The 26,895-nt window shown below is 45.8% G+C and overlaps 1 protein-coding gene across 1 annotated transcript in view; it reads left to right on the forward strand.

The window, feature by feature from the left end:
* The first annotated feature begins 1,236 nt into the window (after window positions 1-1,236).
* Window positions 1,237-26,895, forward strand: part of TSPAN7 (tetraspanin 7) — a 183,234-nt gene continuing 157,575 nt past the window's right edge. Inside the window, exon 1 of the mRNA XM_077807224.1 lies at window positions 1,237-1,360. Coding sequence (XP_077663350.1) covers window positions 1,280-1,360 — 81 coding nt within the window. The 5' untranslated portion in view covers window positions 1,237-1,279. The remainder of the gene's footprint in view (window positions 1,361-26,895) is intronic.

Consider the following 26,895-nt stretch of genomic DNA (forward strand, 5'->3'; position numbering starts at 1 on the left):
TGAGGCAGGGGTGGGGAAGGGGGTATGGGCTGGGGGTTCAGACTCTTGTGTGAGGCCGGGGATGAGGGATTTGGGGTGCAGGAGGATGCTCGTGTGAGGCTGGGACCAAGGGGTTTGAAGGGCATGAGGGGAATCAGGACTGAGGTAGGGGGTTGGGGCACGGGAGCGGGTGTAGGCTCCAGGTGGTATTTACCTCAAGCAGCTCCTGGTAGCAGCTGCATGTCCCTTCTCTGGCTCCTACATGGAGGTGCGGCCAGGTGGCTCTGCACGCTGCCCAGTCTGCAGGCGCTGCTCCTGCAGCTCCCATTGTCTGTGGTTCCCGGCCAATGGGAGCTGCAGAGCTGGCACTTGGTTCGGGGACAGCGTGTGGAGCCCCCAAGCTGCCCCTATGTGTAGGAGCTGGAGGGGGGACATGCTGCTGTTCCCAGGAGCCGCACCGAGCCACGGCAGGCACGGAGCCTGCCGTAGCCCTGCTGTGCAGCCGACTGGACTTTTAAGGGCCCGGTCAGTGGTGCTGACCAGAGCCGCTAGGGTCCCTTTTCCACGGGCCATTCTGGTCCAAAACGGGATACCTGTCAACTGTAGGTGGGGCCTTGGGGGTGGGGCCGGGGGGCTGAGTGGGGGGTTGAGCCCCCCTAGGGAAAGTTGGAAGCCGGCACCTGTGATTTCCTGAATCACTTTTTTCCCTTTCTTAAATATAGCTACTAGACTATAATATACAAATACAATGTACATATTTGCAATCCCTGCAGCCCGACGGTACGAACCCTGAGTATATGGATTCCTTAGAAATCCTTGCTCTCGGGCTTGCAATTTCATGTGCCAGTTCCGTGAAGAGCCTTGGCTGGAGCTCACCCCGGTGCCCGGCACTTGTCCGGGTGGGATTTCATCCGGCGGAATTCCGGCGCCGCTGCCCAGGTAGCGTCCCGCGGCCGGGGAGACCAGGCGCAGGCTTAACGGGCTGGGGCGGGGACCGCGCAGCGGCGCGTTCCCCGAGCCTGGCGGCAGGGGCCGGGCCCAGCAGCAGGGGGCGCGTGTGCGGCTCCCTCCCTCCCGCGCCGCGCCGGGCTGGGCTGGGCAGGCAGCGCGCCGCGCTCCCGGCGGCGGCTGTGACTCCACAATGCTGGGCTCGGGCAGGAGGCGGGGCGGGCGGCGGCGCCGTGACTGAGCGGCGAGCGGGGCAGGCGGCGCGGATAAGCCGCAGGCTGGAGCGAGCCGAGCGCTGAGCCCCCCCGTTCCCCGCCCCCTCCCCTTCCCCAGCAGCCGGGCCCTCAGTAGTATGGCATCGAGGAGAATGGAGACCAAACCCGTGATAACGTGTCTGAAAACCCTGCTCATCATCTACTCCTTCGTCTTCTGGGTGAGTGCGGGCTGGGGGCGCGGCGTGAGCCCCCCGCACCGGGGGCGTGCGGGGCCAGGGGGGTGATATTGGGTGCGTTGCGCGGGGATCCGCAGCCGCAGCTGCCGCTCGGGTTCGCTGCGCAAACGCCCGGGTTGGCTCTCCTCCTGCAAGGTGCCCGGCGCCTCCCTCGGCTCCGCGTCCTAGGGAGTCATTGACTTGCCCGTTGGGGGCATATTCGGATTGGTCCCAGATTTTTTGTTTTTGTTTGGGCTGAACCCCCCCCCCCGTCCTACCACCCCCCACAGGAGCAAACGCAGCGAGCGAGTTACTGGGGCGGCGTGGGTCTGTCGTTCCGTGCCTTGCTGGTTCCCTCTCTCGGTATCCTTGTGTCTCAGGGCAGCAGGCTGCGCTGGTGGGGTAGTTACATGCAATAAGCTGCATCTCGGATCTGAAGTTTGCTCCCACTGTGATTTCCCTGCTGTTAGAAATGTAGCCCTATGCCTTTCTGTAGCTTCTCCTAGGCTGCTGGCCACACGTTCATGACAGCCTCACCTCTCCCCCCTCCCCCCCCCCCGCCCGTCGCCTGCCAAACATACACAGGGAGGTGGGGACCCAGCTGCTGCCCCTGTGCAAAGGGAGCTGGGTATCCCTGCTTATTACCAAAGGGGCTTCTGAATGGCAGCCTGGGGCCAAAAACATGATATTGACTAGCGGGGCCCTTGTTGCAGACTAACCTGGTGTTTATACATGAGATGCTTGGTGCGTGCTGCACCGGTACAGGGGGAATGGGATGCTTTAACCATAGCGGTACAGCCCTGTTGGTTCTCCATCTCCCTTCTGAAGTATGCACAGCCCATTTGTGAAGGGGAATGTAATATGAAATATCATGGGAAGGAGCAGGTAGGAATTTTATAAGGTTGGGCTTCGTTTGCTATTTTAAAGTCAGTAGCACGTTATGGGTTTCTGTAAAAAAGCTGTCAGCCCCTTTTTGGCTGGTACCCAGTGTATTTTGGAGGCTGCTCACCAATCTTCCCTCTACTGCCCACCCCTCAAATCAGATTTTGGTAAGTGCCGTGTGCATTTAGCATGATCAACTTTATTGTTGCACTCATTCACAGGAGTTGTTATCTCTGTGTTACAGAAAGCTTATGCCATGTAGAGAATAAATCATATTTGTACATTTCAGTTTTTTAGCAGTGCATGTCAGGTGAAGCGACTGCACTTTCCCATGGTTTGTACCTTATCTGAAGCCAATCTCCTGCTGTTGAAGCAGGGCAGCTATGCACAGGTATAAGACATTTCAACAACCATGTTTTCTTTTTTATCACCCTTGCGAATCTCTTATGCTGATACTGCATAACTTGCAATGCTGATATTGGTGGTGAGGAACTGCAAACCTGTTGGGTGTTGCTGGCCACCATGCCTCCATTGTGGAGTGTGTATAAGGTGGGGGAGAGAAAAGCATTTCTCTGTGATTTTACTCTGTGGGTTTTCTCTGACCCTTTCCTTCAAGTTTGTGTTTCTGGCTTAGCTTGCAGCTACTCAGAAAAGCAAATGTCTTGTGTGAAAACAAACTGGTAATTTAAAAATATTTATTGAAATTAAAAACATAGTGGGTACTTGGTCAGGCTAGATTCCTAACAAAAGCCGGTGGCATGTTTTCTGACTTTATCTGTGTCATGGTGTCTGTCATGTGTTTATAACCAAATTCAGAATCGTGCAACTAATTCTTTTTGACCCAGATACATTAATGAGGTATAATGATTAAGTAATGCGGGCCCTGGATTTTTAAACATACCCATGGGGTTGATATTTTCATAGCAACCTGATCTTTTACTCAGCAGATCGCTGACATGAGCAGCATATCCTGGCAATGATCTGCAGATTAAAGACTCTCTTTAATGGTACATGGTGATGATATAGTATAATGGCCCCACTGAGTACTAGTAGAGATTTTAATCTGAACTTCATTGACACAATATGCTGAAACATGCTTGTCACTTCATATTAATACAAGCTTATTGTATATTACCATTTTAATAACTCTGTAATATGCAGTCTCTTTGAAATACAGTAACTAGATGTTACATCATTCCACTTGCTATATTCTAAATAGAAATTGCCGATTCACAGTAATAACCATGAGCACATAACTAATACTCTGCATTTTCAAAGTGCACATCATTTTTCTTATGTTAATTTATATGCTTCATTCAAAAGACTCCTCCCCGCTGAATTTAATCTGCTAACCCATTGTTATGGTAGCGTCCATGTTAAAACCCACCACCTTTGTTAACATTGTTTGGCAATTTTGGTGGCACCCACAACCGAAGGGACTGGTGATTTACATGGGCAGTAACACTGAATTATTCTCTCATGCCTACAAGTAGTTCCTTCTGCTCAGGGCTCAGGCAAATAGATGAAGTTTGTACTGTTGTCATAAATGAAAAAGTTGTTCTTCCCAGCAATTATCACACAGTAGAATCTAAGAGAATACCTTTCCCCCTATACAATTAGGGAATAACTGCAAAACCCCTGGTGAATACCTTTTCAAATGCTGCCTTTATAATGGTAACCACTAGGTCTCTGTTATCCGTGTGCTCTGGATAAACAAAAGACTTAAATCTGCAGGCCAGTCGAGCCAGCACATTTCATGAGCACTAATCCCATTTAAAAAAATCTGCAGGCCTGTGATAGAGACTAGGCAACTGGGTTGGCTTGTAAAGAAAAATAGTGATCCAGGCGAGTCAGATTTGAACAACAACAAAAAAGATTGTGTTAATCCCCAGAATAAAAAGAAACAAAACTAAACCCAGATCTAACTATATTGGTGCAAACCTCCAGAGTAGACTCATTACAAGGGTGTAACACCAGCCATGCAGCTATGTGATTTATCCCCAGTAAATATTTTTTTGGCGTATGTCCTGCTGGTAAGATCCTTTTTGCCCCATTTGTGTCTACACCAGGGGAGGAGGGGAGGTTATACCAATTTTCTCTTATCTAAACAAGTCCTTCGATTCCCATTTGCTAACCAGTAGCATCTCTGCCCCCAACAGGGTTTGGCTAATATGAGTCTTCCAGGCATTAGAAACTGGACAGTCTCCAACATTTAAACAAGAGTATGCATTTGTCTGTTTCCCTTCTTCCTTGTTTCTTGGGGAGGATAGAAAGAATAACGAAAGAGAGAATACTGCAACAATAAACAAAAATCTACTACTCTTCCAACTTCATTGGCATCACATTCACTTACACACACACACACACACACACGTCACACAAGAGTAGAAAACCTGGGTTGAGCAGAACTGAATCTCAAAGGGGAAAACAAACCCCAGACAGTCCACTAAAGAGACAGAGCACCCATCACAGAACCTGATTATTCATTGCTCTGCTCTTCACTTGGCCTAGGAACTCAGGGAGGGTAAAAACTAAGCTTGGTTTGGCTCCTGGTATAAATTAGAGCAGAATTGGCCTATTGTCAAAATATCAAGAAGATAGTGTGTTATGGCCACATCCCCTCCCTCTCAACAGCATGTTGGATGCTGCAGTATAGAGCCATTGGGACAACTTTGTGCATCCAGGGAACCATGTTATGTTGGGGTATTTCCTGGAGTGCCATTTTCATACCTTTATGCCAGTGGAGTAGCATAGAGGCCCAAGTAGATCAGAGAACTGGCCCCTGTTTCAATCCATGGGTCTGAAGACATAATAAATACGAAAACCAGCTACTTTTCTAAAGTGCATATCTGAGATTTTTATTTCACTGTCACAAGCAAATAGGCCAATGTTATGAATGAATGGCTTGCAAACTTTTATTTTAATAAAAGCCTCCCTCAGATGACTGTGAGGCAGGGTGCTGAACTCATGAGGAGGAAAGTCCTGTATCACCCAACTGCAGTCAGTCCATCTGGCTTTTGATGAGCTGCCTGGTCTATTGTAGCTATGAACATGGGGGTTGTAGTGTAAAACCTTGAGGAAGGGAGCAATGGAGAGAAGGGGAAATGTGTGGGGACCCCTTCAGATGATTGGCAGGGATGTTATTACCCATTGGGGGGCAGAAACCAGTTGGCTAAAACCAATACACTTTTTTGATACTCATATGAAGTACAACGTTCAAAAAGGTCTCTTAATAGAATTTCCTTTTTTAAAGACATCAAATATCCAAAATGTTCCCACTGTGAGTGACTATTTTCTAAATTTAATTCTAGAGCAAGCTTTATTGATGGGATAGGTGCCTGAAAATCAGGGTTTCTAGTAGAAACACTGAGTGAGACTGCTGCCTTAACAATAGCAGAGCTGCAGGGTGTTAATGAAGAGTTACTTTACTCTGATTTCATACTGTATCTAGCCCACTCATTTCCAAATCAGTTTTACTTAATAATGTTGACTTTTTGATAGCTTCCTCCCCCAACCCCCTTTTCTGTAAATATGTGAGCATGGCAGAAAACTTCCAAAGTGGAGATTAAAAAGCTTATGTACTTATATGTATTCTTATTCATAGTAATTTGAATGCCTAGGGTTACTGGTTTTAGTCTGTAAGGGAAGTTGTAATAAAAATTCAACAACCACATCTTTCCTAATCAGGATTCTACAGTGCAAGCACCAGTTTCAGAAAAAGCAGCAAAAAGCCATACTGTTCTATTATCTACCTTTATTTTTCTCCTTTCATGTTTCTGTACAAGTAGATTGCAAAGAAATTAAATATTTTCTGGTTTAAAAGGTTTTGCATTAGAATTCAAAATGGATTTTCTGTAGAGGAGAGAATTCTCTAGGTATCCATTTATTAACTTGTGTCTTAAATTGTTGTATGTTTAAATGTATGCTCCTAATATGATAGCATTCCAAAACCTTTGCAGTGCATTTGGGCATCACCCAAATAAAACAATTACCTGTCCAGTCTTTCTATGTCTTTGTCTTTTGGGAGGGAGTCTTAAGAAAATGGGGATTGGTTGTGTTCAGGTTACTTTGCTGTGAAAGACAAGGTTTTGTCTATTGCTCAAAGTTTATTACATTTTAAAGGTGCAAAATGTGTGACCCTTGAGTTAACACTTGAAACAAGTAAACTCATTTGATACCATTCTGAAAAGAACACTACAGAAAAGTGGAAACTCTTGGCATCCCAAGCTTGAAGGCAAGCCCTGTTTTGAAAAAAAAAAAAAAAATACGGAAGCAGAAAATAAATCCGTGCAAACCTGGTGCTCATAAAAGTATGTTTAAAATATGGACCATTGAATGGAAGAGCAACCAACTTCAATGGATGAGATATTTCAAATAGATTAACATTTACCATTCATAGAACTAAACCAGGTTTTAATACACTTTCTAAGGGTACGTCTACAATACGAAATTATTTCGAAATTATTCTATTCGAATTTTCGGAAGCTATTTTATACATTTGGTTTTCTCTGTCCCCACTAAAGTGTGTGAATTCGGCGGATTGCATCCACCGTACCAAGGCTAGCATCGAATGTTGGAGCGGTGCACTGTGGGTAGCTATTCCACAGTTCCTGCAATCCCCACCACCCATTGGAATTCTGGGTTAAGCTCCCAGTGCATCATGGGGCAAAAGCATTCTCGCGGGTGTTTCTGGGTGTGTGTCATCAGAAAGCTATGGCAGACAATCGTTTTGCGCCTTTTTGGTGTGCAGATGCCATACTGCTTTCAGCAGACAGTGCACCGCTGCTCTCCTGCTACTATGAATCCATCTCTCATTTCCTTTCATATTCCTATGTAATCTGTACTATCTACTCTTTCTGTTCCCCATCGAACGCTTCCGCTGTCAACTCTGCTTGGCTATCGTGAACCGAGCAGCACAGCTTCTGCCACCAAGTCTGCTCTCCCGCTATTGCCACGCTTCCGAGCTTCTCCATGTTGTCTGTCCTGGGCTCCCACCTCTGTGAAAGCCACAGAAGACAACCATTTTCAGCCTTTGTTTGGCTACTGTGAACCAAACAGCACAGCTTCCGCTGCCACTCTGCTCTCCTACGTTTCGCGCCCTTTTTCCAGGATTACCTGTGCAGGCGCCACAGCCATGGAGCCCGATCAGACCTCCGCTGCAGTTTTGACCATTGTAAATACCTCGCGCATTATCCAGCAGTATGTGCAGTACCTGCAAAACCGGGCGATGAAGTGACGACAGCGCGATTACTATACTGAGGAGGACATGGACACAGACAGTACGGCATGTGGCGATTGGGAGATCATAGTGCTGTTGGGCCAGGTTCGTGCAGTGGAACACCGATTCAGGGCCCAGGAAACAAGCACAGACTGGTGGGACCGCATAGTGTTGCAGGTATGGGATGATTCCCAGTGGCTGAGAAACTTTCATGGAACTTTGTGACTTGCTGTCCCCTGCCCTGAAGTGCAAAGACACCAAAATGAGAGGAGCCCTCACAGTTGAGAAGCAAGTGGCCATAGCCCTGTGGAGGCTTGCAGTGCCCGACAGCTACCTGTCAGTCGGGAATCAGTTTGGAGTGGGGAAATCTACTGTGGGGGCTGCTGTGCTGCAAGTAGCCAACACAATCATTGACCAGCTGCTATCAAGGGTAGTGACTTTGGGAAATGTGCAGACCATTGTGGATGGCTTCAATGTGCTGGGGTTCCCTAACTGCGGCGGGGCGATAGACGGAACGCATATCCCTATCTTGGCTCCGGAACACCGGGGCGGCCAGTACATAAACCGCAAAGGGTACTTTTCTGTGGTGCTGCAAAGACTGGTGGATCACAATGATGTCGGTGAAACGTCCCTTGTGGGATGGCCAGGAAAGGTGCATGACGCTCGCATCTTCAGGAACTCTGGTCTGTTCGAACAGCTGGAGGAAGGAACTTACTTCCCAGACCAGAAAGTTACTGTTGGGGATGTTGAAATGCCTATAGTTATCCTCGGGGACACAGCCTACCCCTTAATGCCATGGCTCATGAAGCCATACACAGGCACCCTGGACAGTAGTAAGGAGCAGTTCAATTATAGGCTGAGCAAAGTGCAGAATGGTGGTAGAATGTGTGTTTGGACATTTTGAAAGCACGCTGGCGCAGTTTACTGACTCGGTTAGATCTCAGTGCAACCAATATTCCAATTGTAATTGCTGCTTGTTGTGTGCTCCACAATATCTGTGAGAGTAAGGGGGAGACATTTATGGCAGGGTGGGAGGTTGAGGCAACTCATCTGGCTGCCAGTTTCGCACAGCGAGACAACAGGGCAATTAGAAGATTGCAGCAGGGTGCTCTGCACATCAGAGAAGCTTTGAAAGCTAGTTTCATGACTGGCCAGGGTACGAGAGAAATCAGAAGCTAGATGGGGGTATTGGGTTAGGGGGGTGGAGGAGGAGGGAAGGACAAGTCCAGAAACCAAATCAAAATTTAGGATATGCCAGCTTTCTGCTGCTTGTGCAGTCCTCTGGGTTTGACTGTGTGGGTCCCCGTAGACTCCCCGCCCCGTGTTTTTGGGCATCTGGGTGAGGAGGCTATGGAACTTGGGGAGGAGGGAGGGTGGTTATTCAGGGGCTGCAGCGGCAGTCTGTGGTCTTGCTGCCTTTCCCGCATTAGATCCACCATAAAGTGGAGCATGTCAGTTTGCTTCCCCATGAGCTTGACCATAGCATCCTGCCTGCTCTCAACGCACACGTCCCTCCTCTCTCCGTATTCATGTAACGCTTTACATGACTCCACAATTGTTTGCCTCCACGCATTCAATTGGGCCCTATCAGTGCAGGAGGACTGCATGAGTTCGGCAAACATGTCGTCCCGAGTTTGTTTTTTCTGCCTTTAATCTGGACCAGCCTCTAGGACGGAGTAGACAGGGGCTGCGTTGAAACATTTGCACCTGCTGCAGGAGGAGAAAAAGGGAGGGTAGTATTTTAAAAGATACATTTCAGAGAACAAAGGGGACACTGTTTCTCAGTGAAACACGCAGTTCACAGTACACAGCACATGTTCTTTCTGTACAAGGTCTCATTTTGCCTCTTATACTGAAGTGCCTGCCGCTTTGGTGTGAGTAAGCCATCACATGCGGCCAGGCAACAGAATTCAGCTTGCAGGCAGCGGCCAGGCAACAGAATTCAGCTTGCAGGCAGCCTGCAGGCTATCTGGGGGGATCGCTTCACACCACACCCTTCCCCGCTCCCCACCCACCGTGGGGCTCCGATGAGGCTCTGAGAAGGGATGAGCCCTTTAAACTAAACGCGAACAGCCCAGCGTGGCTGGGTTTCCCCCCACCGCATGGCTCCGATCAAGCTCTCACTCACCAGAAGTGCCTTCTCCAGGGTCATGGTCCACAAACATGCTTTGGCAGTAGGGGGAGGCTATTGGCTCCAGCGTTAAGAATAGTTCCTGGCTAGGGGGGAAAAACAGATTCCCCACTTGCCACCTGTGCACTGTCCTTCTCCTCCTCTTTGTCCTCCAAAAACTCTTCCTCCTCACTCCATGCTACTCCCCCATTGCAGGTGTCCACGGACAGTGGGGGAGTAATATTGTCATCACTCCCCATAATTGCATGCAGCTCACGGTAGAAGTGGCATGTATGGGGCTATGACCTAGAGCGCCTGTTCGCCTCCCTGGGTTTTTGGTACGCTTGCCTGAGCGCCTTGATTTTTGTACGACACTGGTCTGTGTCCCTGGAGTAGCCTCTTTCCGTCATGGCCCTGGAGACTTTTAGCATACGTATTTGTGTTCCTTTTTTTGGAACATAGTTCTGCCATAACAGATTTGTCTCCCCAACATGCAATGAGATCCAGTACCTTCCATTTGGACTATGCTGGAGCTCGTCTGCGAATCCGGGACTGCGTGGTCTCTTGAGATGGTGGACTCTGCATGGTCGCCTGTGATGGTGGACTGTGCTGATGGTGACCAAACAGGAAATTCAAAAGTTCCTGGGGCTTTTACTGCCTACCTGGCTAGTGCATCAGAGTTCAGAGTGTTGTCCAGAGCTGTCACAAGGGAGCATTCTGGCATAGCTCCTGGAGGCCAATAACATCGAATTGTGTCCACAGTACCTGTAACCCAGAAGTGCGATCTCGATTTGAGCGCTACTCCACTTGCCAAGGTGGAGTACAGAAATCAGAGTAAAGAGTCCTTTAAATTGAAAAAACTGGTTTGGTTTTGTGGACGGAACCAGTTTTATTTTGAGTATGCGGCTAATTCTGAAATAACCGCATACTGTAGAGCAGGCCTAAAATTGAGACAAAGATACTGCATTTGGAGTGGACCGATTTTTTAAATTTTGGTTACTTGAAAAATCAACCCTCTCCCCACCCCCAGCATTAATGGATCCCAGTACAACAGCATGTCTAAGGCCTGATGATTGAGCAGATAGCTGCTCTTGTGTTTAGGGCAGAAGTCCTCAAACTGGTCACATGGTGCTGGCTGGCTTCTCCTTACTCCCAGTTGCCTAAATTGCATTAAAAAACAGCTAAAAATACATTACTTTCCTCATGTTAGTTTTCGATGTAGGAAAATGCTCTAGTTGCCACAGGATCTTGTTACATGATCTTGAATGGGAGGGGTAGGTGCTTACCAAGCAGTCCTCTGTATTCAAATGTGGGCCATGCTATGAAAAGGTTTGAGCCTCTTTGGTGTAAGGGGAAGGAGGAGACAGACTTCTATAAGATGAAGCAGGAGCACATCCCCTAAGCTTCTTAGCAAAATAGGTCAGTGGATGGAGAAAGGGAGCGGCTTTCTAGCTCCATCTAGTATGGAAATTAGCAGAAGCAGTGAGCAGGGGTGGAGTCAAAGTCCCCTCCTTGTTCTGCATTCAGCTGCTGAGAAGGATTCTTCCGTCTACGGCAGGGGTGTGCAAACTTTTTGGCTCAAGGGCCACATCCGGGTTGCGAAACTTTATGGCGGGCCGGGTAGGGAAGGCTGTGCCTCCCCAAACAGCCTGGCCTCTGCCCCCTCCCACTTCTCACCCCCTGACTGCTCCCCTCAGAACCCCCAATGCTCCAACCCCCGCCGCTCCTTGTCCCCTAACCGCCCCCTATCCACACCCCCACCCCTGACCGTCCCCCGGGACTCCACCCCCTATCCAACCCCCCTGCTTCCCATCCCCTGACTGCTCCCTCCCCAGACCCTCCGCGTCATCCAACCTCCCCCTGTCCCCTGACTTCCCCCTGGGACCTCCTGCCCCTTACCACGGCACTGAGTGGCAAGAACTCACAGCCACGCCACCGCCCTGCCCGGCAGGAGCAGCGGGCCAGAGTGCCGGTGGCGCAGCGCAATGAGGCTGCGGGGGAGGAGGAACGGTGGGGGAGGGGCTGGGGACTAGCCTCCCCGTCCGGGAGCTCAGGGGCTGGGCAGGACAGTCCCACACGCCGAATGTGGCCCACGAGCCATAGTTTGCCCACCTCTGGTCTAGGGCAATCGTTCTCAAGCTTGTGTACTGGTGACCCCTTTCTTGCCAGCAAGTTAAAGAAGTATGGGCTGGATGAGTGGACTATAAGGTGGATAGAAAGCTGGCTAGATCGTTGGGCTCAACGTGTAGTGATCAATGGCTCCATGTCTAGTTGGCAGCCGGTGTCAAGTGGAGTGCCCCAAAGGTCGGTCCTGGGGCCAGTTTTGTTCAATATCTTCTTTAATGATCTGGAGGATAGCGTGGACTGCACCCTCAGCAAGTCTGCAGTTGACACTAAGCTGGGAGGAGTGGTAGATATGCTGGAGGGTAGGGATAGGATACAGAGGGCCCTAGACAAATTAGAGGATTGGGCCAAAAGAAATCTGATGAGGTTCAACAAGGACAAGTGCAGAATCCCATGCACTGCTACAGACTAGGGACTGAATGGTACAGACTAGGGACCGAATGGCTTGGCAGCAGTTCTACAGAAAAGGACCTAGGGATTACAGTGGATGAGAAGCTGGATATGAGTCAACAGTGCCCTTGTTGCCAAGAAGGCTAACGGCATTTTGAGCTATATAAGTAGGGCATTGCCAGCAGATCGAGGGATGTGATCATTCCCCTCCATTTGACATTGGTGAGGCCTCATCTGGAGTACTGTGTCCAGTTTTGGGCCCCACACTACAAGAAGGATGTGGAAAAATTGGAGAGCATCCAGTGGAGGGCAACAAAAATGATTAGGGGTCTGGAACACATGACTTATGAGGAGAGGTTGAGGGAACTGGGATTGTTTAGTATGCAAAAGAGAAGAATGAGGGGGGATTTGATAGCTGCTTTCAACTACCTGAAAGGGGGTTCTAAAGAGGATGGATTTATATACTACTGTTCTCAGTGGTAGCAGATGACAGAACAAGGAGTAATGGTCTCAAGTTGCAGTGCGGGAGGTTTAGGTTGGATATTAGGAAAAACTTTTTCACTAGGAGGGTGGTGAAGCACTGGAGTGAAACCTTCCTTTGAGGTTTTTAATGTCAGGCTTGACAAAGCCCTGGCTGGGATGATTTAGTTGGGGATTGGTCCTGTTTTGAGCAGGGGGTTGGACTAGATGACCTCCTGAGGTCCCTTCCAACCCTGTTATTCTATGATTCTATAAAATAGCAAGCCTTTGAGTGTGACCCTCGTTATAAGTTAAGAACACCTTTATATTTAACACCTTTATAAATGCTGGATGCAAAGTGGGGTTTGTGGTGGAGGCCGACAGCTCGTGACCCCCCATGACCTCTTGAAGGGTCCTGACCCCTAGTTTGAGAACCCATGATAGGGAGAGCTAAAATTGCAGGGACAGCTTTTAAGGCTGTGCGAACCAGGTTAGATAAAAATCAATCATTTAAAAATGGATTTTATTTAAAATTAAATACAGGTTTATTTTTTAAAAATGAACCTATTTTAAATTATGACAACAGTATATGTTTGCTGCTTATTGCCAAGTTTTAAAGAAAGTCAGATCATTGAACCTGGTGGTAGCCACTGGCTAAGCACCTGGAATCAGAATTTGCTGAAGTGCTAAACCAGATTTTGACAGCAATAGACTCTTCTGCAGTTGCAAAGAGAGTATTTTTTCATTTTATTTTATTTAACAAGGTCACTTCAGTGACTAGTTCATTCAAAGTTAAAAAGCTGATTGGAGTTAAAAAGCAGGAAAGCTTGTTTTCGTCTTCCAATCTATGAATAAAAACTAGGTGTGAGAGGTGAGACCTACTAGTTCTAAAATATCGAAGGACATGGTACTAAAACAGGGGTGGGCAAACTACGGCCCACCAGCCATTTTAATCCAGCCCTCGAACTCCCGCTGGGGAGCAGGGTATAGGGCTTGCCCCACTCCGGCGCTCCAGCTGGGGAGCTTCCGGAAGCAGCGGCATGGCTCTGCTCTGGCTCTTACGTGAAGGGGCAGCCAGGAGGTCTGCTCTGCATGCTGCCCCGGCCCCAAGCACCACCTCCGCAGCTCCCATTGGCTGGAGAACTGTGGCAGCACATGGAGCCGCATAGGAGACGGAGGAGGGGCATGCCGCTGCTTCTGGGAGCCGCTTGAGGTAAGCGCCGCCTGGAGCTTGCACCACTGAGCCTCCCCCTGCACACCAACCCCCTCCCCTCCCCTCCTCCTGCCCTCTGAACTCCTTGATCCCAGCTTGGAGCACCCTCCTGCACCCCAAACCCCTCATCCCCAGCCCTACCCCAGACCCTGCACCCAGCTGGAGCCCTCACCCCCCCATGCCCCAACCCCCTGCCCCAGCCCTGATCCCCCCTCTCACCCTCCAAACACCTTGGTCCCAGCCTGGAGCACCCTCCTACACCCAAAAATCCTCATCCCCAGCCCCACCCCTGAGCCCGCACCCCCAGCTGGAGCCCTCACCCCCAGCCCCGGAGCCCCCTTCTGCACCCTGAACTCCTCATTTCTGGCCCCACCTTGCAGCCCGCACCCCCAACCAGAGCCCTCACCCCCTCCCACACCGCACCCCAGTTTTGTGAGCATTCATGGCCCTACAGTTTCTATTCCCAGATGTTGCCCTCAGGCCAAAAAGTTTGCCCATCCCTGTACTAAAACAATCATTTCAATTCACTAACTACAGATAATACTTCCTTTGTTCAATAAATCAGTTAGTTTTAAATACAAAATATGTTTTGATAAACTTTTTTTTCTTGTGTCTGGCACATTTAAGGTAGTTTCTATTAACTTTTTTTTTAAAAAAAGGTGTTTTGGTGCATTTTAATTGAATTTTAGTTTCTATCAAAATACAGCTTGAGAGAAATCACAAGCGGGAAAAAAAATCTAGTAAATAAGTTGTCATTTACCCTTTTCTAACATAAATTAAAAAAGTGAAAAATGAAGAATCTGAATAAATGTAAATTAAGCTACAAAATTGCTTAAATAAATGTGTATAGATATAGTGTATCTTCCTGGTTAGCAAAAAGAAGAACCAAATTTAGTTCAAAAGCTGTATTTAGTCGCAAATCAACATCTTTTAATGGTTACCAACCAATGGGAATCAACCTTTTATTTAGGAAAATAGTTTAAAAGTACAAATGCAAAATAAGATTAACACCGATGATTTAAATCAAGATTGCCAATTTGCTGATTTAAATCATGATTAAAATTTGTGGTTTAAATCACTTTGATTTAATCAGTCCATCTTGGTGCAAACCATATGATCATACAGGCAATTTAAAGCCCTGTACTCTGTTACAAACTTGTATAATTTTCTCTTCAAAATGTAGTCATAGTAATGTCAGAGCAGTAGCAAATCTCTCTCTGAGGTACCAAAATTGTAAATGCATGAAACTTTCACTGAAACAAGTCTAAGGGCTTGTCTACACTGGCAACTTACAGTGCTGCAACTTTCTCGCTCAGGGTTGTGAAAAAACACCCCCTGAGCACAGCAAGTTTCGGAGCTGTAAAGTGCCAGAGTAGACAGCGCTGGTAGCTATGCCCCTCGTGGAGGTGGTTTTTTTAGAGCGCTGGGACAGCTCTCCCAGCGCTCTGCTGCGACCACACAAGCCACGTTGAAGTGCTGCCAGTGTAGACTAGCCCCTAAGACAAACAGTGGGAATAGAATTTATAATGCAATTACTGATCTATCCTCCAATACAGCAGCGCAAACTGTATTATAGTGAATTAACGTTGCTATTGTAATAGTGTGCGCCTTTGAATTATTAGTGCCATTACGTCTTTTTTTTTTTTTTTTTTTTTTGTGAATGTCTAATAGGGTTACTGGAATCAACAGTTTCTCCCAAAACCCGTTTTTTTCCCTCGTAGACTGCTTCTTATATTGCTTACTGCTGCAGTTTTAAAAATATCCTTCAGGTAGTTTTAAAGAAGAAAATAATCTAGAAAATGCGTTCACGTTCCCTATAATTAAGATTCTAGTACTTTATGGTGGCGGTGTGTTCGCTGCATTAACCACCTTTCTGGAAAGGAGTCATCCTGCAGATATTCAGGGTATGTCTACACTGGCAGAGTTACATCGCTGGCAGTCACATTGCTGCTCAGAGAGCGCTGAAGGGAAACTGCCGTTGTGTGTTCACACTGTCAGCTGCCTGCGCAATTGCCTGTTCACACTTGCAGCACTTGCAGCGGTATTCAGAGTGGTGCACTCTGGGCAGCTATCCCACAGAGCATCTCTTCCTCTTCCGCTGCTAAGAGTAGTAGGAAGCCGGAGGTGGTCGTGGGGCATCCTGGGTCCTGTCCCAAAGCCCTGTAATGCATTGCTTTGCATCCCAGCAATCCCTGTGCTTCCGTCCACATTTGGCACCGTCTTTCAAGGGTTTGTGTACTGCGCGCTCTGCCTCTTCGGTCTGCAGGAATGGATCCCGCACTGTTGACCAGTATGCCGCTTGCTCGAGCAGCAGTGGAGTTATTCCTTAAACTACAAAGGCAAGAGCCGTTCGACATTAATCTCGCCACGTGTAGTAGCTACGACACGACATTGCTTGTGGCATTCACGGAGGTGCTGACCACAGTGAAACGCCGCTTTTGGGCTCGGGAAACAAGCACTGAGTGGTGGGATCACATTGTCATGCACATCTGGGATGATGAGCAGTGGCTGCAGAATTTTTGGATAAGGAAAACCACATTCATGGGACTGTGTGATGAGCTCGACCCAGCCCTGCAGTGCAAGGACACGAGAATGAGAGCTACCTTGCCATTGGAGAAGCGTGTGGCAATTGCACTGTGGAAGCTGGCTATTTCAGACTGCTACCTATCAGTTGCTAACCAGTTCGGAGTGGGAAAGTCGACCGGTGGACTCGTATTGACGGAAGTGTGCAGGGCTATTAATCATATCCTGCTCCAAAAGACTGTGACCCTGGGTAACGTGCGTGACATTGTGGATCGCTTTGCACAAATTGGTTTCCCTAACTATAGAGGTGTGATAGATGGCATGCGTATTCCAATTCTGGCACCAGACCACCTAGCCACTGAGTACATTAATCGGAAGGGGTATTTCTCAATGGTTCTCAAGGCGCTTGTGGATCACGGTGGGCGTTTCACAGACGTTAACATAGGCTGGTCCGGAAAGGTGCATGACGTACGCATCTTTTGGAATATTGACCTGTTGTTCAGGAAGCTGCAGACAGGGACTTTCTTCCCAGACCAGAAGATCACTGTAAGGGAAGTTGAAATGTCCCTTAATGCCGTGGCTTATGAAGCCATACAGGGGGCACCTTGACAGCAGCAAGGAGTGGTTCAACAAAAGGCTGAGCAAGTGCAGAATGACTGTTGAGTGTGCTTTGGGCCATTTAAAGGCCTGCTGACGCTGCATATATGGGAGTCTGGACTTGGCCGATGACAATATTCCTATGCTTGTAGCTGCATGCTGTGCGCTCCATGCTATTTGTGAAGGGAAGAGTGAAAGCTTCACTCGGGGCTGGACTGCTGAGGTTCAGTGCCTGGAGGCTGAATTTGAACAGCCAGAGACTAGGGCTATTAGAGGGGTACAGTGCGGAGTCATAAGGATCAGGGATGCCCTGAGGCAGCAATTTGAAGCTGAAAGCCAGTAATATTTGTTGTTATGCTCAGGAGTGCAGTGCATGTAATGCTAGGAGATGATTGTGATTGGTATAGACGAAGGTTTAAGAAAATTGCCTGTTGCTTTGCAGGGCTCTGTTTGCTTTCAATTAATGGAATAAAGAGTGCTTTCAAACCAAAAAAATTCTTCTATTAAAAACAACCACCAGAGGGGAGAGAGAATCAAAAAAACACATCAAGACTGAGGGGGATTGGAGAAGGGAGGGTCCCAGGAGGAGGTGAAGTCCCGGGACAGTTAAAGATTTGTATATGTCCAGGTATCGTATGCAACCTTCTCCTTTGGAGTACAGTGTGGGTACTGTACTTCAGCAGGGCTAAACTGCAGAGGGACGGGTGTTGAGTGCAGTGGGTACTGGGAGTCGGCAGGGCTGGCCTGTGATGGGGGAGGAGTGGAATGCAGCAGGTACAGACTGGAACCAGGAGGTTGATAAGAGTGTGTTGGCGGGGTCTGGGGGGGCGCATGGGAAAGGGTTTTGTGACAGCGGCTGCAGGGGAGGGCGGGCGCAGAGCTGCTCGGTTTTCAGTGCTAGTAGCGCCTGGAGTGTGTCCATTTGGCGCTCCATAAACTTTAAAGAGTCGCTTCATTCTGGTGTGCTACGTTCTCCTTTCAATCCCTCTTCTCGCTGTCCTGCCACTCCTTCAATTCTTGTTTTTCGGCTGCGGCGTGCATCATGACATGCAGAAAGTCCTCTGTAGTTCTTCGTGGCCGCTTTTTAATTCTGTGCAGCCATTCAGCCGGCGATAACAAAAAGGGAGGCTGGGTTCCCAAGGTCATATCCGTGAAGCCAAAATGCAACATTTTACAGAAGCAGTATTGTTTGCAACACACAGACCACTGACTCAGTGATTTAACACACAGCCACTCTTCACATACCTGTCACTAACTGTCTGACCCCAGGCAAGCACACATGAGCCACAAGATCCCCAAAATGGTGAGTAACCGCAGGGGCAGGGGAAATCAGTTTCCAGGACCATACTGTACACTGGGCACATGGCTCTTGGGGAGAGCCAGCACTATAGGGGGGCCTTATAATCATTCCTGTCCCCACATTTTCCACAGGCTGTGTTCATTATGGAAGATATCTCGCTACTGAGGGTGAGCAGGGAATCAAGGGAGGGTCTTCTCCAAGACTGTGGCTTCTGCCCTGGCTCTTATGTGGCTTCCTGTATGCAGCAATGGCTCGGCCCCCCTCCCCCCCATTACAGCAGAGTGGCACGAGAAAGTTACCATTAATGGGACAAGAAACAAAGCAGCTCTGCCAAAGAACCTGCAGCAGCGGATTGCCCAGTATCTCCATGAAAGTTTCGTGGAGATCTCTGAGGCAGATTCCCATGAAGTGAGGGAGTCAATCAACACCCTGTTCTGCCGCTCAGACTAGGCATGTGGTGGTAGCACACCATACAGACACAAGCCTGCTTTCTGCAACCCTCCTGCCCCAAGCAACTCGCTTCAGCGATTCCCAAAATCAAAGCCACTTACCAGGGGCCTCCTCTCCTGTTTGCGTATTGCCAGGCTCCAACATTGTGACTGGCTAGCCTCCTCCGGGGTGGAGAAGAGCTACTGGCTGCATGCATCTCTGACCTCTGAGTCATCCTCTGCCTCTGGGTCTTTCTTCCTCTCCTGATCCAAGATTTCCTCCTCCTGGGTTGGTCCACTCTCGACTGGCACGTGAGCCACTGAAGTATCAACAGTGGCCTTCGCAGTGGAGGTGGGGTTGCCACTGAGTATCGTGTCCAGCTCTTTGCTGCATAGGCGCAGCACCAGAGCGGCCGTTTGCTTCCCGCGCCTTGTGGTAGATGTTCCACAGCTCCTTCACTTTGACCCTGCACTGCAGTGTGTCCCAGTCATGGCCCCTTTCTGTCATGCATTGTGAAATCTGTCCATAGGTATCAAAATTCCTGTGGCTGGAGTGCAGCTGGGACAGGACAGCCTCCTCTCCCCAAATACTGATGAGGTCTAGCAGCTCGGCATTGCTCCAAGTGGAGGATCGCCTGGTACGTGGAGCAGGCATAGCCACCTGGAAAGATGCGCTGAGACCACTGCACGTGTCACCGAACAAACAGGAAAGGGACTTTCAAAATTCCCAAGGAACTTAAGGGGTGGGGCTCACGGTTGGTCACTTGAGGGCAGGGTAGTAGAGTTCAAACCGATGACCAGGGAGGCGAGAACAGGCATTGTGGGATACCTCCCGGAGGCCAGTAATCGACCAGAGTGTCTACACTGGCACCACGGCACTGTAGCCTCAGCGCAGAAAGCTGTACGTCTCTCTTTGGGGTGGTTTTTTACAGCGCTGCAACTGTGCAGTTTCTGCGCACTGAGTGGCTTGGCAGCATGTACACCTCGGGAGTTACACCGCAGAAAGCTGCTTTACTGTGCAGAAATTTGCCAGTGTAGACAAGGCCTGAGTTGGTTATCTGAATTCTGAAGAAATTACAGCTAAAAATAAAACAAAACTCAAACAAACCTCCCCACCCCCATCAAACTCTGTTTTTGTCTTTGAACACTTTCACGGATGGTTTAAAGTGTATCATTGTTTAGACATGCACTCCATATAGTTGCTAACATATATGAAAGATTAAAGATAATGGTGTTTTCTTGTGAGTGCAGCCTAGGAGGAATTCTACTGATTAAATAAACATTTTTTTAAATGTTTAGTGGGTGAAAAACAACCCCAGAGCTTGCTTTTTAAATTCACTGCTATGTGGTATGCATCCAGCTTTGCTTGATACTGCTGTTATTAAATGTATGGTCTCAAAACCTTAATTATAGTTCAAGCAAAAGGGAAGTATCCCAGCATAACCTCTTTAATGGCATCCGTTAATAGAAAAAATAAAGGTGTTAGTTAAGATTAGCTATGTTGTGTAACAAACCCTATAGTTATTTCAAACAAATGTATTCTTAGTTAATTACTAAAAAACTGTTGAACTAAAACATGGAGACTGACTTAAACATACCGAAGATGTTTCAGGCATAAGCCAGGTGCTCACTCTCTCTTTCTACCCTGTTGTACCTTCTTACCTCATATGGGTCTCTTCCTTGGCAGGGAACTGGTCTCAGAAGATTGGTTAACTTACATAATATGGGGTAGATACAGATTTGCCTTTGAATAGCTTTCACGCTAGTGACATTCACTCAAATTCTGATAATGATTATAAAAGCGTTATAAAATATGAATATAATAACAGAAGTAAATCTTATTTGAAATGTTCCAAGGTGCTGATTGGCTGAGTTAATAGTCTAATACTTAGTCTCTGTTTATCATTTAACTATGGTTACTAATTGATTGGGTATTTACTGCACCTCTTGCCTGAGAGACCGAATGAAAACCTGTCCACTCACCCCCCCTCCCCACTTATTTTTTAAATGGCAAATTCCCCTCTTCCTGAAGTTGTACAACCCTACATGGACCTGTTTGATGGTGATAACTTTTCTTGGGTGATGCATGGATTTTATGTGGAGCAGAGGGGTGAATGAGTGATCGCTCAAGCCCATGCTTTTACAGGGTGTTGATTTGTATTTGGGAAGAGTTTGAGACATTTGGTTGTACAGGAGTTGGGATAGTTGAAAAAGAGACTGCTGGTTTGCTGAAGGATTGAACACAGCTGCTTTCTGGAGAACAGTTGTACGTTTAAGCTGGTGCTTTTACTGTTTAACATTCATTCCAGTCAAAGCAATAATGAGCTCTGTTTATACTGTAAATAATACAAAAAACAAGTCTAGGAAAGAATATGCTCAGTCTGTATCTACTTTGTTCTCTTCCAAGAAGAAAACAGTCCACTCCTTGAGTCCAGATTTTTCCTGACCACTTGGAAATGATAGGCATTGTTTCGCAAGCAAATAGGAGGCAAGTCAGGGTGAAATTTAAAAACAGGTTGTCAGACTTAATGCTGAGTATTCTTTTTTTATATAGGGCTTAAAGGTTATCAGTAAAACTTAAAGACAGACAAATGAACAATTTCAGGTACTAACTTCTAGTCAGCTCCCATTCCCACTCCAAAGAGCCAATTTTTTAAAATCTCTTGGGGAAAAAATTGGAATGAGGGAAAAACCGTTTTATTTGTATCCTCATACTCCAAGTGGTACAAAGAGAAGGTATCCTCATACTTCAGTGGTACAAGGAGAAGGTACAGGTAATTGCAAGAGTACAGCACTGCATTTACCTTCAGTAGCAGGGAATGGAGAGAGAAGTAACTTTAAAATGATGCATGTGTTGAAGCCTTTATTTTGTATATTTTATTCAGCAACTAAAACTGGAAACTGGTTCCCACTGGTTGCCTATAAAGTGTTTCCCAGTTGACTAACTCCTTTAATTATTTGTCTTAAGACTAGTATGTAAATCTATTGAAATTTTATGTATTTTAAAGCATTTTTCTGAGGAAGATAGTTAAATTTTGTGACTCTTCCCTTTATCCTGCAAAATGTTACAATACTTCATGAATAAATAATATAGAGGGAAGGGTGAAAAAACCCATCCGCTCTTGATCCCCTAGGCTAACTTCAGAAGCTTATACAAATGTACTCATAAGATATAATTACATTTCAGATGCACAAAATTCTTGGTTTTATTCCATAGTATCTTGTGTTAAACTATATTCAACAACAAAAAAATCTTCAACATTGTGTGCCAAGAAATCTTCTCTCTTGTTAATTATAAATTCTTGCAATGCCTGTGTGGCCCTAACCCTTCACTTATGCACATGAGTAGTCCTGTTGAACTCTGTGAGACTGCTCTCAACTAAACGTTTGCAGGACTGCAGTTATGTGACGGAATTACATAGTCTTTACATTGTTTACATAGTTAGTCTTTTCTTCTGCTGTAGGTAAGGATGAATGTCTGTCTGCTGCCATCATAGGTTCTGTGTCTCTTTAACTTTGAAAAATGCCCATGACTTCTAGTGTCTTTGGATTTTTGCGTTCAAATGAATGAGTGAGTGAGTAAGTAGAAGGGCTGGTTATGCAGGTACAGTTGTACAAACCATGCCCTCAATCATGCAGGGATGCTATTTGATTTCTTTGTGGTTCTTTGTTGGCATAGAGGTTTGCCCATGTGGAACTCATTGCAGGATTGGGGCCTGAGAACCCAGGTCCGCATCAATTGAAGTCAATGGCAAAACTCCCATTGACTTCAGCGGGTGGCAGGCCTGAATGCTGGAACCTTAAGAGAACATCCAAGTTGTAGGACCACACAGGAGGCTACAAGTGGTCAGGGATCAGTGACAATACTGCAGGAACATTCGTATTTAATTATAGGAATTGCCAAAGTGCTCATTACTACAGTATGTGGGAACCTCACAAGATTAAAGAGATCATCTTTACATCCTTCTACAGAATAGATTTTCCTTTTTAACCTTGCATTTTATGGTGATGGGTGGATGGCTGATTCTTGCACCAGTTAGTACGTGCTTTCATTAGAATTTTGGGGCTATGGGAAGAAAGCACTTACATTTTATCTTGTAGCAAAGGAATTCAGAGGCAAAGTAGGAAGCATAGCATGTTCATGATTTATCAGATTAGTTATTTCATAGCAGAGCTATTTTTTGAGTTCTGGGAATAGAAGCTATAATAAAAAAAATAGATGATGCCATTAATGTGAATTTTGCTGTAATCTCCTTTTAGTGTTCTGCAGGAGGTTTTTCAAATGCTCTGTCCTGTAGTTTTTTGGAACAAATTTTAAATCCTAAAAAAAACCCTGAATTGCTGGACTGAATTGTAATAATTGAAGAAATAATTAATTCATCTGTTTTAGTTTTTGTTAGCACTGGCTAACAAAAAAGGGAATTTTAAACTTCTGTCAATGAGAGAGTGGAACACACCCATTGCTGGAGAGTGAGCATCTGAATAGTGAGGTGGTGGGCTTAATCGGCAAATGGCTGTGAATCTTGGGAAGCTGTCCAAAGAAGCCATGATGGAACTAATGGAAAGGATAGGGTGTGTCAGCGTTCCTTCCCCACTCTGAACTCTAGGGTACAGATGTGGGGACCAGCATGAAAGACACCCTAAGCTTATTCTTAGCAGCTTAGGTTAAAAACTTCCCCAAGGTAAAAACTTTGCCTTGTCCTTGAACAGTATGCTGCCACCACCAAGCGTTTTAAACAAAGAAAAGGGAAAGAGCCCACTTGGAGACGTCTTCCCCCAAAATATCCCCCAAACCCTACACACACCCTTTCCTGGGGAGGCTTGAGAATAATATCCTAACCAGTTGGTTCCAAAACCATTAAAGACCCAAACCCCTGGATCTTGGAACAATGGAAAAATCAGTCAGGTTCTTAAAAGAAGGATTTTATTTAAAAAAAAAAAGAAAGGTAAAAATCACCTCTGTAAAATCAGGATGGAACATACTTTACAGGGTATTCGGATTCAAAACACAGAGGATCCCCCTCTGGGCAAAACCTTAAAGTTACAGAAAACAGGAATAAACCTCCTTAAGACAGGGAAAATTCACATAAAACAAAAGATAAACTAATCCGCCTTGTCTGGCTTATCTATCCTGGTTGCAGTATTGGAGACTTGGATTAGGATGGGTTGGAGAAGATGGATTTCTGTCTGGCCTCTCTCAATCCCAAGAGAGAACAACCACGTAAACAAAGAGCACAAAACAAAAGCCTTCCTCCCCCAAGATTTGAAAGTATCTTGTCCCCTTATTGGTCCTTTGGGTCAGGTGCCGGCCAGGTTAGCTGAGCTTCTTAACCCTTTACAGGTGAAAGGTTCTGCCTCTGGCCAGGAGGGATTTTATAGCACTGTATACAGAAAGGTGGTTACCCTTCCCTTTATATTTATGACAGGGTGCATGTATGCATTTGTACTGGAGCTGAGGGAGAAGGAGAGAGAGAGTGGAATGCTGTCAATATAAAAAAGAGGGAAATTACCTCTGCCTAAAGCTAGAAAGTGGTTGGTTCTGTGCTGACTTCACAGGCGCATAGTTCTTAAACACTTCTGTGCGTGTGAAAGGAGGACCTATGTAAGCCCAGGTCTTGGGACCATGTGTGGAAAAAAGTTCAGGCACCTGTTCCTGACTGGGGCTTCTGGGCACTACCACAGTACAAATAATCGTATGTGGGTAGAAAATTGTATACAACACCTCAAGGAGGGTATACATACAATTGCTCACCGAGAGAGATAGGTTGCTAGTGTATCCCTTTAGCACACTAGAAATCCTTCTTATAGCAAGTACCTGTCAGTACTCACTAGAGTTAGGGTTTCAGAAATTTCCATTTAATGCTTCAATTTCACGCACTGATAGTTTTCAAGAACGTTCAGGTTTGGGGCAGAGTTTTCCAAGCTTGTTCTCTGCCTGAAAACAGCTTGAAGCTTAGAGAAGCCCTTTTTGGGCTACAGGAGAGTGAGAGAGTACTTTTCCCTGTGTAGATATATAAATAAAGAGGGCAGGAGGGAATTGTAAATAAACTTTTGATTATAGGTCTACATTAAAAACTGATGAAGTCAGAAACTTGGTATGGACGTAGTCCTCTTTGGGGACTAGAACCTTTGTTTGGTTTGTTGGAATACAGTAAAAATGAAACTGATAAGCAATTGAAAATTTCTGGAGTAGATGGTCCTGTTTTTTTTAGCAATCCTGTTTACGCCCCTGCCCGCTTTGTAATATCCCAGTGCGCATTCTCCCTGTTCTATATGACCTGTCCTATATGGCCCTGTCCCAGGCCTTATGTAAACTAAGATGTATGGATGGATAATATGCATTAGCTAACACCTTGCAAATCTTAGTCTAGAAAAGGCCTTGGGTTTGCAATGTCAGGAAGGGAGAGTTTATGTGAAGGACATTATAAATACCTTATTGAAACACACACAGCCAATATCTGAAAAACTACTTTAACATTGAGGGTAAAAACAAATTTCAGATACAGAGAAAAAAATTCAGATGTTGCAATTTCAGAGGGATATTCCACACTTTCTGCATTTCATAATATTCTGTCAGGTCTGAATGTTTTCTAAACAACAACAAAAATCAAACAAAGCCAAAACAACAACAGAAAACAAAGCCAAAATGTCAAGTATTATCAGTGCAACGAAAAGATAAACAGTCAGGATGAAAAAGAATAGAGAACTTTTTCTGCTATTGTTTGGCTGGAAACAAAGTGGAACTTAACCTTCTTGTATGCAATTCACTTCAGTGGCACCTAACATTCAAAGCCTAATTAGGGCCATTTAGAAGCTAACATTATTAAGTGCAAGTAACTTTTTTCTTCCTCTAAAAATAAATAAGGGATTTAAATGCCATTGAAGAACCTGCAAAATTATATATTGAATGTGACAAACAATCCTAGATCCCTTGGAAGCTATTTAGCCAAGGAAATGAAGCTTCAGTTAGAATCATCTTCGCTGTAGATTTAAAATAAAAATAAAATATGTCCAGCTTTTGTTAGTCAATGGGCGAGCACAACAGACTTTATTTTGTGTGGTGAGAAGAAAGTGATGCAAAGGGGAAAAAGGGGTATTCTGTGGCATGCAGGACAAATGTACTCTTTGTTTGAATCAAATCTGAAGATCGCAAAAAAACAAACCCACATTGTATGAAGTTGGATATTTGAATTCACAATGTGCGAGGAAAAACACGGGGAAACTAGATTAGACTGTATTTTGGTATGTCTGCGTGACAACCAACAGGAGTAGTACAGGAAGAACAGAATGAATGTTTTCAGGTATTCAGCAGTTTCAGATGGAGAAGGATTGGTCTACCCGCATATCTTCATTATCAGTCTCAGATGGTTTATCCTTCTTAAGATGTAATTTCATATTATACTCTTTTTGTTCACCAATATTTTATAGACACGTAATACGGAGCCAATGTGCTTTCAGAAAGCAAATGTTATTGCTGCAGAGGCTCAAGTTTGGGTGCACAACTCATCAAATGTTGAAAAGATGATAAAACAGTGAGGAAAAACTGGTCAACAATGCCTAATTTCCATTGTTGACATAGCCAGTATTTTAATATTGTTAATGGTTTGAAAGTATGCATAAGAGTAAAGTTTTAATGCTGAATTTTAAAATTCTTCCCAATTATAGTGGTTTCTGGTAAATGCCCTTTAAATTTAGAGGTATTCCATTGTATAAGTTATACTCAGTAAAAAAAGAAAAGAAAATCACAGTGGATTGAAACCCTGGCATAAAAGTTGTGAGGCCTTTTTTAAGTTAAATGATTAAATTGACTGAGTAACTGTGTTAGCTACATTTTTAGATGTTTCTAGAATATATTATTCTATAAAACAACCCTGATCTTTATTTCAAGATATGATAGTCTCCAGGGTATACAGATGTATGCCAGTGCTCTGAATGAACTTTCTCCTGACATCTGTTGGTGAATTGGAGGAAAAGACTTCATGAGCAGACCTTATTTGCATAGACACACCTACTTTGCTAAAGTGATCAATTTTGGCTGGTTTGAGTTAAAAATGCAGTTAAGTTTTGAGTGCAGAGGTAAAGAAACTTTATCTTTAGTGTATGACTAAAGGACAGCAGAGCTTTACTTAATATGCCCCAATTGTTGACCAATATTTTATAGACACGTAATGCGGTTGCCATAACTTAAAGCTAACTTGCTATGTGGGGGCAGTAGTAGCTAGGGTGGGGGAAACAGATGATGAGGACTCTGTTTAAGGATCTTAAATGCTATTTGACTCTCCTCCTCCAGTGTT

This window comes from Eretmochelys imbricata, chromosome 1, assembly GCF_965152235.1.
Source record: "Eretmochelys imbricata isolate rEreImb1 chromosome 1, rEreImb1.hap1, whole genome shotgun sequence".
NCBI lineage: Eukaryota > Metazoa > Chordata > Testudines > Cheloniidae > Eretmochelys > Eretmochelys imbricata.